Below are 16,391 nucleotides of genomic sequence, written 5' to 3' on the forward strand. Positions count from 1 at the left end.
GGGACAGGCTTCAGCTCACCTCGGCTGTGACTCTCACACAAAAGAATGGCATGATAGTAAACCGGAACAGTGATTCTAATAATCACAAAATAGAATAACATATTGCAATATTGACCGTTTAACTCAAGAGTAAATACAAAGCTGAATCTTGGGTATGCAACACAACTTTATTGAAACCCTTTAAGCAACATCAATTTACAAACAAGGGAGCTTGTTGAACATAAAAACGTTTGTTTTTCCAGAACCAAAATGACAATAACTGAGAGAGGGAATCAACTCCCATGGATTGGACCAGCAGTGGCAGGTGCATTTTAATACAAAAAATAACTTATGAAATCTTTCAAGTTTCCAGGAATATTGTTAACACATGGCCTCTGTAAATTGCTGATTGCATTTACAGCTTTACTTGTGTACCAGACTAAATGATTTTATATTTCCATTATCAAAGCAGCTGCTATTTTGATTGGAAGAGACAGGAACAATACCACTGATGAACATACTGACGAGAGCAAGAGTGAGCTTGGGGAAATGAATTTTTGAATTTGGAATTTTCAGTGTGGTGCACTTATTCAGTCATTATGAGAGGCTTTTCAGGATCTCATCGCCTGACTGCTGCCTCTCGAAGCACCTCGGGGTCCCTGGCCAGCTCCACGCTTGTAGTTCTGTTGATAACCATCCTTGAGCAATCAGTGACAAAAAAACGGACAGATTTTAGGGCGGCGGGCATGGGGGGGAAGATTTCAAAACCAAAATAACAATAATCAACTTTTGAAGAAGTGTTTCATACCCTCTGATAATTCCCATTTGAGTAATCCCGGGGTGTGTTGAACTGAGTCTGTCCATAACCAGAGTTGGGAGTGTTGGCAAAAGGAGGCCGATAACCGTCATAGCCACCTAGAAATTAAAATTTGGTAGTTATTTCCAGCAACAAAAATGTGGTATTTGTTGCCCAAATGTAAAGGTGTTTGCATGTTTTGTCCAAATAAGCATCTCAACAAAAACAAATGTTTGTGACTACATACAACATGTACCATTATAGCATCAATGTTACAACAGACTTTTGTTCTGTAGTGGTACACAAACAATGATGAATCCAAAGTCGACTAGAGGCAACGCTAACCTCTGAAACCATTGGATGAGCCTCTGTAGCCGTTGATCATGCCTCTGGCATTGCGGGGTCCACCACGGGACATTCCTCTGCTGTTGTAGAAGGACTGAGGCTGCCTGTTGAAGCCTGGGCCTTGCTGCGAAGGCTGCTGATGGCCTCCAGACTGGTCTTGGGAATGGAAGGCACCGACTATTTTTCAGACAAAATAAGGAAAAACATTCATTCTTGGTTTTAAGTACTGAATAAGTAAGAACAGGATAGGATGTGTGTGGGGGGTGCCCACCAGGTTGCAGTTGTTCTGGCTGCATCTCTGTTGGTTCCACAGGATGCTGAGGCTGGCTGCTGAAGGCCTGGTTGAAGTTGTTCTGGTACTGGCTGGGCTGATTCAAAGCCTCCGTCTCACTCGCGGGCGGAACAGGTGCGTTGAGGTTGAACACCTAGCAGGACAAACACAAATGTTTTGGTGAAGGCAAAACCAGAGGTCATGTTCAGTGTCATGTTTTAAACTACCGTATTTTCCGGACTATAAGCCGCTACTTTTCCCTTAGTTTTGAACCATGCGGCTTATATAAAGGTGCGGCTATTCTGTGGATTTTTCTTCCACCATTATGGGCTCTCTAACTGGAATTAGAATCAAAACTAAGAAAAAAAAAAAAATCATACAAAGAAGAATACGCTACTTTTTCTTTAGAAGATAGAACACGGACGACAAAATACTGTTATTTTCAAATCATCGCCCCTTCATTGTGGAACCCTCACGAAATTTGCATGATGCAAGTTTTAAATTGAAGGCCATCGATCTTGCCATCCAGGAAGGGAACAGCGCTGTTGCATGCAAGCTTAGCATCAAGGAATCTATGGTGAGACGGAGGCAGCAGATGGAAGTGAAATTAAGATAAGTACTGGTTATATTTGCTATATATATCTTGCTTCTGTTCTGTTTTAATCAGCAAAGTTGCTGCCGTGTTAAAAGGCCTTGTTAGGAAAGAATCTGTTCAGGTACATACAAGTACATTTACAGTTCAAAATCGTTATGTCAAATAATCTAATTTTTCAACATAGAGAGGTGCATTTTATAACCCAGTGTGGCTTATATATCATTTTTTCATTACTTTAAAAAAAAAAAATAGAGCGGATGCGGCTTATATAAAAGGTGCGGCTTATAGTCCAGAAAATACGGTAACTCAATTTGTAATTAGAAAAACTTGCAGGGAACTCATTAAGTCAAGGTAAAACTGTATTTGGGCTCTAATAAATCCCACAATCTGCGAACAGTCATGAATCAAATAGAATACAATAATTTTATTGTTATTGTACCACAGGGTGCAACAAAATAGAACAGACATCCCATTCAAGAGACAGAAAAACAACAATGACCAACGAGGATACAGAATCGGAGTCTACCTTTTACAGTCCACCCTGTTTTTGCAGATGAAAAGAAAATCGTAAGGGTTGGGGAGGGGGAAAAAACCCCAACCCAGCAAACAGGCATACATTAATACACGACACATAAACAAGGACATGTTGAGGTGGGGGATTATTACAGCCCTCCTGCAGAGGGCAGGCTTCGCAGCCAGCAAGGCGCCACCACATCCCCTTCTGCTGTTGCGCCATAATAGAGGAAGGCAAGCCAACGAAGAAGTTGATAGTGATGAAGCACAGGGACAAAACGGTCTTACTGTCTGCATGGACTGGAATGGTGCTGCGTTGACATTGATGCCGCTGCTGTGAGGAGCTTTGGGGACAGGCTGGTAGACGGGGGTCTGTGAGGCAGGCGGGAGAGACGCGGAGGGGGAAGGCTGCTCCGGCGGCAAGGACATGGATGTCTGATTTGATAGAACATATCTGCATTAACCATCATTTGTAGTTTAAGAGCAAACCAAATAATCCAGTTAATATGCAGTAAGGGTTACATCCTTCCATTGGCCCAAATCATTTTGGGAATAAAAAGGGAATTAGTCAGATTGTTGCAGGTTCCTTTGTAATCATGTTCTACTGCAACTAGAGTATTTCCAAATATGGTTCCCACTGGGGTGTCCAAACTACGGGCCGGGGACCATTCGCAGCCCACCATCAATTTTTCAGTGGCCCGCGGCGTATACTGAAAAGGACATTTGTCATGGCCCACAAGGCTAGTTTACAAAAGAAAGTAGAGGAGGGCAGAGACGCCACACCTATTAATAAGTTGGTTCACATACTGTACAGCTTTTCTAGATATGGATAGATCCAAATAAACAATTTACGACTACAATAAAAACAATTTCTCTTCAAAATACTAGTGAATAAAGATCATTTTAGAAGCAAATATGGTTTCCTCCACATTCTGCTGCGTCAAAAAACAATTTTTAAACATCCTGTAGTAACTTGTTTTAAAAATTGTCAGCTTACTACAGTTTGATCTTGTTTTGGTTCTGAATGTGGAGATGGGATTCGACAGTGCAGGGGCAGATCTAGTCTAGTGGGATGCAAGGCCCTTGGCCAACTCCAATTCTTAAAAAAAAAAATCCTAAACAATTTGCGTTTTCACCTTTACTAAAAAGCTGTTATGTAACAGTTTTTCAAAATTAACTAGAAAATATGAACAATATATAATTGCTTGCTTGACTGATTTTAGCGTATTTAATAAACTACAGTTGAATAATCTTCAAGGGGCTCTTGCATCTTTGCATTTTTATGAATGTGGCCGTCAAACAAAAAAAGTTTGGACACCCTACATTACCCAAAAACTTTTAACACATTTTATTGCACACTCTTTTAAGGACAAATAGTTGTCTATTTTGACAAAATCACATCACAGACTTATTAGGATGATTGCAAGTAAACGGATTGCATTATGTCTGAACACAGACTTAGGGTACAGTTTTTTCTTGCAGACCTGGATGGGGTCGATGGTTTCTGTTGGTCGGGAATCTGGTGTATGAGACGTCTGATACATGGGTGGTGGTGTTGGGGAGACTATCGGTACCTGCAAACAGAATTAGTCAAATGTCCTCTTGCTCAGAGTGGATGGACAGTAATTTTTTTTTTATAAAAACATGCGACTGTCGAGTCACTTACATGTGCAGGCTCAGTTTGGACAGGAACAGTGTTGGGTTGCGAAAGTCGTGAGTCGGGATGAACTAAAAGACATTTCAGGGCATGTCAACACGACATCTCGCTAAGACACCATGCCAATGACATTTCTCATCTTCCGGCTTACCTGGAGGACACATCATCTGTGGCAGGTCCATGGTCTGACCGGGCTTCATGGGCTGGGCCGATACAATGGCGGGGTCGATGGGCTGTCCGTCAAACTCCAGCATGGAATCCTAAAACAAGAGCTCCAATTAGCATCGCGCCAAAGATACCCCCTCAGCAATGAATTTTCTACAGGGCTCGTCTTCATTGGGGTCATAGGTGAATTTCAAAGCCAGCTGACTTTTGGCAAGAGGTGGGGTACAACTTGAACTGGTCGCCTGCCAATTGTAGGGCACACAGACAAACAACCATGCACACTCATGTCCATGTCAATTTAGAGTATACAATGAACCTCATATGCAAGTTTTTTGGGACGTGGGTAGTCAGATGTGCTGACCACTCGTCCACCTGCCGTCAATCCAGTCCTACCTGCATGAAGTTGTACGTTCCCTGCATCTGTGCCATCAGGTCCTGCACCACCTGCTTCCTGACCATGGGGTCAGTCGCCGGGACAGGTGGCACCAAGGTCAACGGATGGGTCTCCATGGTAATAGGGGGAGGGGCCTGTTGCACCGGCTGCTGCATGGCAGCGATTGCCTGTGAGGTACACAGAGCATAGACATGTGACATTTCCCGACCCCTCCAGCGTTAAAAAAAAAAAAAAAAAGAAAAAAAAAAAAGAAAAAAAGAGCCACTAGTGTAAAGGGCCTACAGTGGTCCTCGTGTCAGCAACATTCTCATTTCCTGCACAATGAGGGAATTTAGAATGATGTAGAGACATAGATATATTTAACTCTGATCACGATCGGCTCCAAAATGCTGATCGTGCAAAGCCTACAAGTTAGCCTACTGGCATGGCCCTCAAAAACTGTTCCTGTTTCTCACATGGCCTCACATTTTAAAATCAGGACAAATCAGATGTCAATCAGCGTCCGTAAAAAAACTGATTCTTCAACTTAAGAGTTTCCATTGTAATAAAAAAAGAAATTACATGACTATGTCAAAAAGTTGTGGAGTGCACCTCAGTTTCTGTGGTCCACTCGTCCCCTTGCTCCTGTTCGCTGCTGCTGTATGTGCCGTCTGGAATGAACTGTCTGTTTACAAACTGGAAGCAAAATGAAGAAAAAGCAAACACCAGCTCTTGAGTCGGTTGGAAAAAGCTTCACTGGCAGTTGAAACATTAACTACTAACCTCTTTTGTTTCCACTGCAATGGGCTCTATGTACTCTTCGATGATTTCCGTTTCTGTAAAGAGAGAAACTTCTTGTCACGACTCCAAAGCTGTCACTTTGTGACTAAATAGGATCCACAATTAGTTGCGTGAATTCAGAGAGGACATTACCTGCATCAACAGGCTGCTCCTCAGCTTCTGAAGATTGAGCCGCTGTTTCTGTTACCGAGGGTGCCGCCGGCACTTCGACTTGCACTTCCTCCTGCTCGCCACCCTCAGCCTCTCCCCCCTCCTCCTCTTCCACACACGCTCCATTTTGGTGACTTGGAACTTGGTCGAAGTAACCGCTCAGCAAAAGCTGCTCCAACTTATCCTTCAGTGCCTTGTCTAAGCAAATTACAAAAAATAAAAGCCACTAATGAAAAGTGAATTATTTTGCAACTTTTGACTTGAAAAACGACATCAAGTACGCAAAATGTATTTATGGTATCAGTCCTGTAATATAATTATACGGATGACCAACAGGCACGTTCTGACATCAAAATTAAAGAAATAAAACATTTTAGCCTATGATGTAACAAACCACAAATTAGAAGGGCAGTATAATTTATCAGGACAATTCTTTCCACAGGGAAGACCCACAATGCTTCACCACATTGTTAAAATACAGCCAAACAGCTGAAATTCTAAATCCCAACATTTCGCATTGAAGGCGGTGAAAACAATAAAAAGTAGATTCAAATCCAAATAAAAACAAAACAAAACAGTCAAGCCTCTAGCTCGAAAACAAGTGCATTCTACAATTTAGGGCCAATGGACTGCAAGGCTGTAGCACCTTTAGTTATTACTCTGGTGTGACGGACATACAGTACGTAAAAGTCAGTCAGCAGACCGCAGTGATCTAACAGGACAATAAAATGGCACCAAATCCCAAGTATGGCGATGCCTGATGATTAATTGGGGCCTCTGTAAGCCACTGTTAAAACGTTGGACCAAACAATAAAACATAAGGGATCTAACAAAAGCCAAGCAGTGGCATTCTAAACCAATTGGACACTGCCTAATAAAGTTTTATTGAGACAGTTGAGGAGAAAACTAAAAAAAGTGAAGACATGAGGAGACAAAAGGTATGAATGATCATTTCTAGTTCAGAATAGGGTAACATGGACCGAAGTTTAGAAATATTATTGGTGGTGGAAAAAGCTGGAACGGGTTGGAAGACGAGCCAAACACCGTGGCCTGCGCTCGGCACACTTGCAAAAACGTCTCTGCGACTGCAGCTGATGAATGACTATGAATTGAACGTATTCCCCGGATAGCAAAGAGATTATCGTGCATAGACTATTTGAATATCCAATTACAAGCAGCAGCTGGCCTGAGTAGGTTTTCACTTGAATGCAGACTTGTTCAGCAAGCCAGGAACACCACATAAGCTGTAATACAATGGTGAATTGTTATGGACTACAAAACAAGCGATGCCATTATTCAAGCAGGAGAACTTCCAATCTTTCCCACTATGTTCAACCAAAAGAAGGCTTCCATAAAGACCACCAGCCCACGTCATTAACCGAGGTAAAATGTTTGTTTGTCATGACTGATATAACAAGTGAAGTTAAACCGCAGGTGACAAGGACGCTGGCGAAATGCCCCACTGCTGAGTCAGAATAAGTGCATAGTCCCTCACTCCCGAGTAGAATGCAGCAGTAAGAGACCCGGGAATGCAGTACACCAGTATCCCCAATGCGCGCGCACACATGTAAAGACAAACTGTTCCTTCCACATTACGACACGAGAAGTATTACGACCACAAGAAGGCAAAAATAGTTATCGTATATGACATCTGCATGTAAACAACTTCCCTTACCCTCAAAATAGTGGAGCCTTTGAGGTTGAACACATCCCATGCAAAACAACTTTTCACAGTAGGCAGTGAAGGAAATCAAAGTGATGCCATCATAAAAAGTTATTAACCATACAAGCAAAAGAAACTGATCAATCATATACACATTGTTTGAAAGGAGCCTCGAGGAAGGCAGTTATGGAGTCAATCGCGGTGATACTTGTCAAATACATGGCGCCCATTTAATATTAATATTAATATGTTGCAAACGCAGTCATTAATCCACGCACTGATACACTTCAATGGTGGTAGTAGCTATTGCAAGATATTATAAACAATGTAGTCTGTACTAAACTCATCTGATAATACAGTATGCCCTGCCAACAGGTTACGCCACTTGTTGGTCATTTTACATCTTGCCTAATTGCTTGACTATATCTACAATGACTTGATTTGTCCCAGCTTTCAATTTCCAGTGAAGACTTACATGTTGTGCCAACCACAGCCTTGTCCTTGCCTTCCAGCAAATCCCAAAGGTGCACAGACGCCTCCTCGTATTGGTCAACCAACCTGAGTGGATCAGCATAAATGATGTTGAATAAAGAGCTGTTTATTTAGAAAAAAAAATTAATAACATAATAAATCAAAATAAAAAAAAACAGTGATTCATGCTCATGTCAAAAGAGTTTTACCAACCTGATTTTTTGGTCACGGTCTGGCCCCACCAACTTGTAGAACTCATCGAAGGCCGCCAGGTCCACGTCCGTGAGCAGCATTGAGCCTTGCTTCAGGTGCTGCCGCACCATCTCATCTCCCAGTCGGTCCAGTAGGAACTGCAGCTCCAGAACCGTCTTCAGCTTCCTCTGCCCTGCCTCCTCCCGTTGCAGCTGCTCTCGTCGGGCAGATTTCTTCACCGCCTTCTGGATCTGATGATGACAATGACAAATTCGCAAGAAACATGTTGATTCACATTACAATATATACTCCTGGATTGAACAAAAATCCTCAACCCATAACCCCATCCTTACATCTTGACCAAGAGCAACAAATGTCTTTTGCAACTCTCGGGCAAATTCCAAGTTATTGACGACTTCCTGGTATTTGCATAGGGCCTCCTGATACGAGAAAGGACAAAAATGAGTCGTTCTTGCTGTTATGATGTGTACCCATATGAATGCTTATGATCTCACCAGCTGGTCCTGGTTAAGGCTCTCGCCTTTATCCTTTCGGACTCGATAATCGTCCAATTTGCTCTGTGAAAGACAGAAAGTCAAATATTATTTCACGGGAACTGAAGCTAAGGGCAAAAAAATGAGGCAAGAACAAACCAAGTGCATCATAAAGCAGTGTTGGACAGGTACAGAAGTAAGGCAGGCAGAAAAGTAGTTCAATGCAAAGGAAAAAAGGATGAAAAAAAAACAACAAAAAAAACAAGCCCGAAGGGGGCGGGGGGTTGGAGTGAAGGAAGGTAGAATGTAACGTAAAGGCCCTGATACACCAAAACGACGTTCACCAACAGTGACAGACGCTTACCCCGTGGCGTCCGGCCGGCTGTCGGCACGTCACGCTGGCAAAGCACACCGCAATGACAGACAGCGACGCTGACCATTTAAGTACCTTCTGCGCATGCATAAGATGTAATACTCTTCCATACCATCGGCGGCGGTAGTCACTATTTCTCATTGTTGGAAAAATTCAACCGGAAAGCTGTTGGCCGGGGGCGGATTATAACAACGTAAACAATGCATTCGGCTCTATTCTTCGCTCACGATGAACTCCCACGCGAAGTAAACCCTCCCGTTCTTGACACAGTATTGTGAAATACATACATTGTCAACCCTCACTCTTGTACTTGTAAGAAGATGAAGGCAGCGGAGGCGTGCTCACTGTTTTTCCGCCTTTGTCACTTCACGTTGGTGCTCCGCGCGCTGATTTGATAGCTAACAGCCAATCAGAGTGACCAACTGTCACGACTGGCGACGCCGGTTCAACATACGTAAACGCCCCCAAGACGATTATAGACGGGTTGCGTCACTACACTAATCAGACGGCGCTTAAAGGCGCAAACGATGCTTAACGGCCTCCGACGTCGGTTTGGTGTATCAGGGCCTTTACAGAAGGAAAGAAATACAGATGTATGGATGAATGTAGGTGTTAAATAGGGATGGAAGGCAGAAAACTAGGTTTAAAGGGAAGGAATTCAATTAGGAAAAAATGCTAGGGGGGAAAAAAAGGTAGGCCCGAGGACCTGAGAAGAAAGGCAAGCAAGAACTCAAAAAGGGAACAAAGGGAAGGATAAAGCGTTTCAGTAAGTTTCAGTGAAGGAAAGCTAGGATACAAGAAAAATGAGGGGGAAGCAACAAAGGAAAAAATGACAAGATTAAACCCTGTTCATGTAAGAAAATGAAGAGATTTGAACATGTATACCAACTTGTGGTCCACCCTATATAACAGTCTCACTAGTAAATGGTCTTTCACTTGTACGGGGGATTTCTACACACTGACTTTGCCTTCACCGACTGATGGCGCTGCATCATGAGCAACTGGGGGTTCAGCATCTTGCTTACTTTGACATGGTCACAAGAGCCAATCGAATCCACAACCTCTGGGTTGGGAGACGACCACTCTACCACTGAGCTATGCCACCCCTGGAATGGGTGCCTGCCGTATTACATGCCGTTTACCTTTTTTTTCTCCATGTTGCGTGCCTTCTTATCAATGACTTGGAGCACTTGCTTCAGGACTTCAGATGGCCCACTGAGCGCGTGGCTACCCACGACTCCTGGAGCGGATCCCACATCTGGGCTGGCAGACTGCGCTGTCCCGTTGGACTTCATTGCAGAGGGCATCTTAAAGATCAGAAGTTAAAAACCACGTCAAACAATAGCACCCAGCTATTCATTGACTTCACGCTTCCAAGAAACGATTCATATTGAAAGCAAAAGCTGCATGAGGACTGTGAAACGTCAAGCAAAACACAAGCTGAAAATGCCGGAAATTGAATGTTGGCACTGTTACACTAACAATACAACTTGTGTTTTTTTACAAATTATTAAGTGACAGGAGGTACTTCACAATGATGGGAGAAGATGGTTGTCACGAGAATTTTACAGTGGGCTCATGTTGCCTTCGTCAAGTAATTTGGTGTGCTAAATGCTCTTAGTGGCACAGCAACACACGACGGGGCTGCACTCTTGTCATCAACTTGACCAAGCAGGCTATTAACTTAAGCCACCGTTACCTTAATCGCTAAAAAGCGTCAACTATTGTGTAAAAAACGTAGACTTTTCTAGATTGGGTTGATACTGGCTGTTTGAACAAGAGTGTATCATAATAAAATGGGTTTAATCGGATCTTTGCCCCACTGTGTGGCGAGTAGCCCGGTGATCTGTGAGGCTTGCTAAAATGTCCGCACCGCCGTTAGCATAGCCAGTTAGCCATTAGCTTCATCACGCACCGCTTGCTCGCCTCGCGGTGCGTGTTAGCTTAGCAAAGCCGGTCGGGAGGCTCACTGCCTCCGCGAGGTACGGTACAATTTCACCCACCTTGAGTTTTTTAAAATATATATTTATATATATCCACCGGGGAGATTTATAGCGTTATGCTCAAAACAACCAAGTTGTTCCAGTTATTTTGTTGCTTTTAGTTTCTCTTTAACTCCTTGTGGGATCCGCCCCGCCGGCCTCACCGACAACTGAGACGGCTAGAAGGAGGGAGAAACGCTTTATCAAGTCGAATGTCCGTTTTATGCTGTCCAAGATATGCCTGTCGAACTAAAATTGAAAATATGCATTTAAAAATCGCAAGGTAATCACTTGTACAACAAAAGCGCCAAATATGTATTATAAAACAAATTACACGAATTAAACATAATTTTAGTAGCAATTCACAACTTGTGGTTCTTGACTTCAATCAGGCAGTTAAGCGTAAGCCTCCTGGAGGAAAATCTGCACAATCATTAGCTTTGATGGAGCTGTAATGTTAAATCCAAACAAAATGCTTTACGTTACACATTTTTGCAGGAGACTATTTGTGCATAATATATTTCGGAGCAATAAAATACATTATTGCTCTAGAATGTATATGTACTCTCCACCCAACTGCAAATACTGTTAATCAATCACATTGTTACTGCTTTCACATAATTTATATCATTAAACCAACTCAGGTTTAATATCTTTCTGTTTTGAAAACATTCATTTGGAAGACATCTCCAAAGATATAGTGCAAGAATTACGCTTTGCAGTAGTTATCTATGTAAATGTTGACCAGTTTAAAAAGATCAAATTTTTGTGCTATTTTTAAAAACTGAAGGATTTAGAATCAGGCTCGTAATTACTGACTGATGAGATGGATGGCTTTATATTAGCCAATGTTAACCATATGCTGATCAGACGCCAACGCATTACACATTTATGGTCATCACACACAAACAGCTAAATGTCTTTACACATAAGGAGTCATATAACAATCAATTGTAAGGGAAGAATGAAAACTCTTTGTATCCCCCCCCCGCCCCCCCGCACACACACACACTAACAGGCATTCACATTAGTGCACACTTTAGTTCTAGTGGAATGGAATGTGGCTTTGAGGTAGGGCTGTGCAAGTAATCGAAATTCAATTACAATAACGATTATTACACTCCACGATTACAAAATTGGCATAATCGTAAAAAACGATTATTAATATGCATATATATATATTTTTACTAATTTGATACATTTGTTTGGTCCAAAGGGAGCTTACCTAGTGTTTCAAATAAATTTATTTGCCTTTATGTTTTTTTACATTTAAACATTTCTTTGTTTTGTACCCAAAAAAATAAATGATCATTTGAATAATAGTGATTTAAATTATTACCAAAATAATCGTGATTCATATTTTTTTTTATTATCGAGCAGCCCTACTTTGAGGGATGTCTTTCGGGGGTAGGAGTCCTTGTGACCAAGAGTGCTGCCGCCAGACGACCTGGTCCTTGAAGTGATAAACCATAGATGGAGAAGATCAGTACCAACATTTTTGATTAGACTTATCTGTCAGGACAACACTATATATGTGAGGGTTGCATCTTCAACAGCGCCCTTTTCTCACTTCGCCTTCCACGGGTGTAAAGTGTTTACAAGATAAGAAAAGAAGCTCAGATCTGACGTTGTCTGATTCCTGTATTTCAGAGATTGAAAGAAATAGACGAGCAAATTCAACCAACTTGTGTGAGTCTTTATTTACATTGGATGTCTTCTTGAAAGATAAAATGAACACTCATTGGAAAATAGTTTTTTGTGAACTAACAATTGAGCTTACATCCCAAGTGAGTGACCTGCTGAAATTTCCAACAATTCATTTATTAAAAAACAACAACAACAAATGAATAGACACGTCAGTGGAATAATATGACAAAATGAAAGCTAAATATGGGTATGTTTTTTAAAAAAAATATTCATTTCATCATCCACTCCTCCCGTTATCTCGTCCAATAGATGGCAGTCAAGCTCAGCAGTGTTATTTGCAGCAGACTACTGTCTTGCCTTTCCTTACACTGTACTATACTGATACTGTACATTTGACAATGAGAGAAAGTACACACGGGCACATTCACTTCAGAAATGTGCACTTACTCACCATCACCAGTCCTCACAGTGAATTGTTCTATTGCATGAATCCACTTTCGCAACAAACCAAAATCTATGAAGTGTCCAGAATGTTGCAAGTGGCCTTCCTTTTGTTTTGCCCAAAATACAGGAAGCAGTTAACATGGCTGCACAGCCTTTTGATTGCAATGTTCCGCTGACAGTGTTTTCTTTTCGGGGATAATGCTGATTATAGGAGGGTTGTGAGTGCAAGTGGAGATTCCGTTTCATCCAATGACTCATTTCCGCAGCCTGTTGTATTTCAATCAGACAATACCACAGCTCACTGAGCATTTTTAAAAGGGTCTCAGGTTATCACCTCACTTGCCACCTCGGACCTTTTGTATCTTGAGGTTTCAAATTAAACCACTTTAGACTTCAAGAACATACATTGGAGAGCCATTATGACTGTTTTTGATTAAGCAGGAAGTGGTTGTTTTCATTATAATGCATTAACACATTGACCAGAGTCCCCCCCCACCTCCATTTCAAGTGGATAACAATCTTTATTCCTCAACTAATCGGGGACATTTTACAGGAATGCTCTTACGAGATGTTTGTTGCAGTAGCAGCAACATATCCTTCAGCAACAGGAAATTATTATAAAGTAGCTCCTGGTTTCATGTTGGGTTGAATTGGGGCGGGGGGTTTGGCATGATTTGTTCCTAATATGATAAGCCATTTTCAATTCTCTCCTCTGGACATGATGAACATGGCTTTGTGAAAACTTGTCTTAACTATTTGTTAGCCCCATGCCCCCCCCCACAATACAAGTGGCCTTCACGTTGATACGAGGAAAACTGACACCAGTGTGATGCAAAACAATAGTTTGTGTTGTGATTGACGCAGTACGTTACCATAAGAATGACCTTGTAAAAACAGGAACATCTTTCTTTTGTTTTTTTTCAAAAAGGTTGCAATGAAAATAATACCTACCAATTGACCGTCCCTTCACATTGTCCTGCCAATTTTTTGCTTTACTGTACGTGGCACATGGACACATCACATCACCAAACACACATGGCCACCTCCACCCTAACAGAAACTTTACTAATCTTATCAAAAGCTAACTCTATGCTAATCTGTACTTGGTTGTCTACTTTTTCGTTTAATAGATGGGCAGGCACACCAGAGACCCAACCATAAGTATACACGCAATTAAAAAGTTATTTTTCAATAATATGCCCCTTTTAGCTCTATTTACACTTAAAACATATGAAAATGGTGACAATGTAGCCCCCCTTTAACCCCCAAAAGAGCATCACTTGCTTGTTCACATTTTGTTAAGAGTTGCTAAGAAATCTTGTGCCAACAAGCTAGTTTTATTACTATGCTGGGGGCCTCATCTTGCTATCATGCACAAGCATCTGGACTCAAAGTATCTTAAATGGGAAGAGGCCATCATGCATGTGGAGGGTAGGAAGTTGACCCCCCCGGGAAGGTTTTATGTGCCACTTGTACATCTTCTGGCTTTTCTGGCCTGGCTTCACAGGAAGTGGTTGATGTTTAGTTGTCTTTTTTTTTTCTTGTTCCTTTATAAAAAAAAAAAAATCCAGGTTGATTTTCAAACCACCATATGCATACGCGATCATTCATACTTGCATTCACTTTTACTGGGAACAGTGTTGTTGGTTGCCCTTTTTATATTAAAGATTAGTTTTGTTGTGCTGATTCTCAGAACAGACCTGAACTTGTGCCTCCTGATGACCCCCAACACGCTGTCATACGAGTCTTTTCCACTGAGTTTTCCCCTTCAGAGATTCCACTACCCAAAATTCCACCGTTATCAAAACTGTGCTTATTTCCTTTCATAAAAATTACCGGTAAAAGCTGAGTGGTGTCCTGTATGTCATTTCGTCCGTCCAGAACCCAAGGTATATAAAGTAAATGACTCTGGTGGTGGAAGGGTGGGTAACATGTGTTCGATGTGTTGTCCTCGTGTTGTGTTGTTATGTTTGATCTTGTATGTTGGACCCCCTCTAAAATGAGATGGCTCATCTCAAGGGGTAGATCCAAATAAATAAATACAAATACAAATTTGGATCGCAGGTGAGCTGAAACCGATCCCAATTGACCGTGGTACACCCTGGACTAGTCGGCAATCAACAAGACACAAGCTAACTTAACACAGGAAACCCGTTGCCGAGATTCGAAACTCAGAACTGTGAGGCAAGTGAGTTAAGACCAATATTGTTTTTAATTTGAAGAGTGTTGTTTTATCTCTATCAAGAAGCTCTGTTGATGCCACCTTGCCGCTGGGCTTTTCCCGCTTGGTCTACAGCCTATATCCAGAAAGACTACAGTACGTCGTCAAGACCAAGGATACGTTCAGCCTACATTGCTTCTGATTCTGGCCGGCTGCCGGTCCGAGCTGCTTTATCTGGTGGTCCAGTCCCACTGCTGTGCGTGTCCCTCCCTCCTGCAGGCAACCTCGTTATGGTGGCAGCAGATAAGAGCAGCCAACAGCTCAGACAACAACTGTGAAGATACGCATGTCACTGCGGTGTTCTAACAGAAGCAACCGCCACAAAACGCAAATATGGTATTTTTTCTAAAATTAGTTTGTTAAAATGAATGTTTTATTTATTTTTCAATTCACTTAAAGGAGGTATATCTTTTTTTTAAAAGCTTTTAGCCATGTTAAAATGCCTTTAGAATGATCTTTTTCCTCAGAAAAATAAACAAAGTGGTGTTTTCCTCCATTCATCCATCTTAAAGAATTTCTGCTTATTTCTCATCAGCACCGGCCGATCCCAAAAAACGGCCGGTTCTCACATTGTGATGTCACAATGTGAGGAGCCACCCCCGTACCGCCTCTGCTGAGTAAACACACGCCCATTTTCTCCAGAAGTCAGCAGTTACTGTTTGGTAGTCGATGTGCGCTGCCAGCTTTGGGACGATGTCATGAAAGAGGTGCGGCAGCCACAACGGGGAGAGGCAGGTTTTGGTCTTACTTAGAGGATAGAAAAATAGCCACCAAAATAACTCATATTTCATTAGAAATTTGATCGCCTTTGTGCTAAAGGTAATATATCATCATCTACAGTATATGCATATAGTTAACTGTAGAATTCTAAAAATAGCAAGATACATCTCCTCAAATCATTGATTCATTGTAAATAAAATAAAAATGTTATTTAATAAATACATGGTTGATTATAACTATAAAAACGAGAACAACCTAAGCAATGCCCTGGCCCTTAGTGCATGTGGACCCTGATCACGTTAATATTTTCTCACAATATTTTTCAACAATGTGAGAAAAATTAATATCAATATGCAACACGATTTCTATAAAGTCTCTGCGTGTGCGTAAGTTTACAAATGATCACTCGTGCAAACTTCCTCTGAAATGACAATTTCCCATCGACTAATTTGGTCCTTGGGGGCTACTTGGTGGGTTCGCCGCAGTGTATGTTTCATGCAAGCCCATTTCCATGTCTCATTAGGAAAAGTTAGGAGCAC

The 16,391-nt window shown here is 41.7% G+C and overlaps 1 protein-coding gene across 1 annotated transcript; it reads right to left on the bottom strand.

Moving 5' to 3' along the window:
• Positions 1 to 148: 148 nt before the first annotated feature.
• caprin1b (cell cycle associated protein 1b) lies at positions 149 to 11,019 on the bottom strand. Its single transcript, XM_086027810.1, has 18 exons — positions 10,842 to 11,019; positions 9,981 to 10,145; positions 8,487 to 8,549; positions 8,325 to 8,411; positions 7,993 to 8,222; positions 7,784 to 7,866; positions 5,628 to 5,843; positions 5,478 to 5,530; positions 5,307 to 5,390; positions 4,715 to 4,882; positions 4,308 to 4,416; positions 4,166 to 4,227; positions 3,984 to 4,073; positions 2,788 to 2,934; positions 1,392 to 1,545; positions 1,121 to 1,297; positions 788 to 894; positions 149 to 677 (listed from the first exon to the last, which is right to left on the bottom strand). Exons 2-18 carry the CDS (start codon positions 10,143 to 10,145, stop codon positions 591 to 593), a joined length of 2,082 nt encoding a protein of 693 aa, XP_085883936.1. The 5' UTR covers positions 10,842 to 11,019; the 3' UTR covers positions 149 to 590.
• Positions 11,020 to 16,391: the final 5,372 nt, after the last annotated feature.

Source organism: Filicampus tigris, chromosome 4, assembly GCF_054856515.1.
Source record: "Filicampus tigris isolate MCC_2025a chromosome 4, RoL_Ftig_1.0, whole genome shotgun sequence".
Lineage (NCBI taxonomy): Eukaryota > Metazoa > Chordata > Actinopteri > Syngnathiformes > Syngnathidae > Filicampus > Filicampus tigris.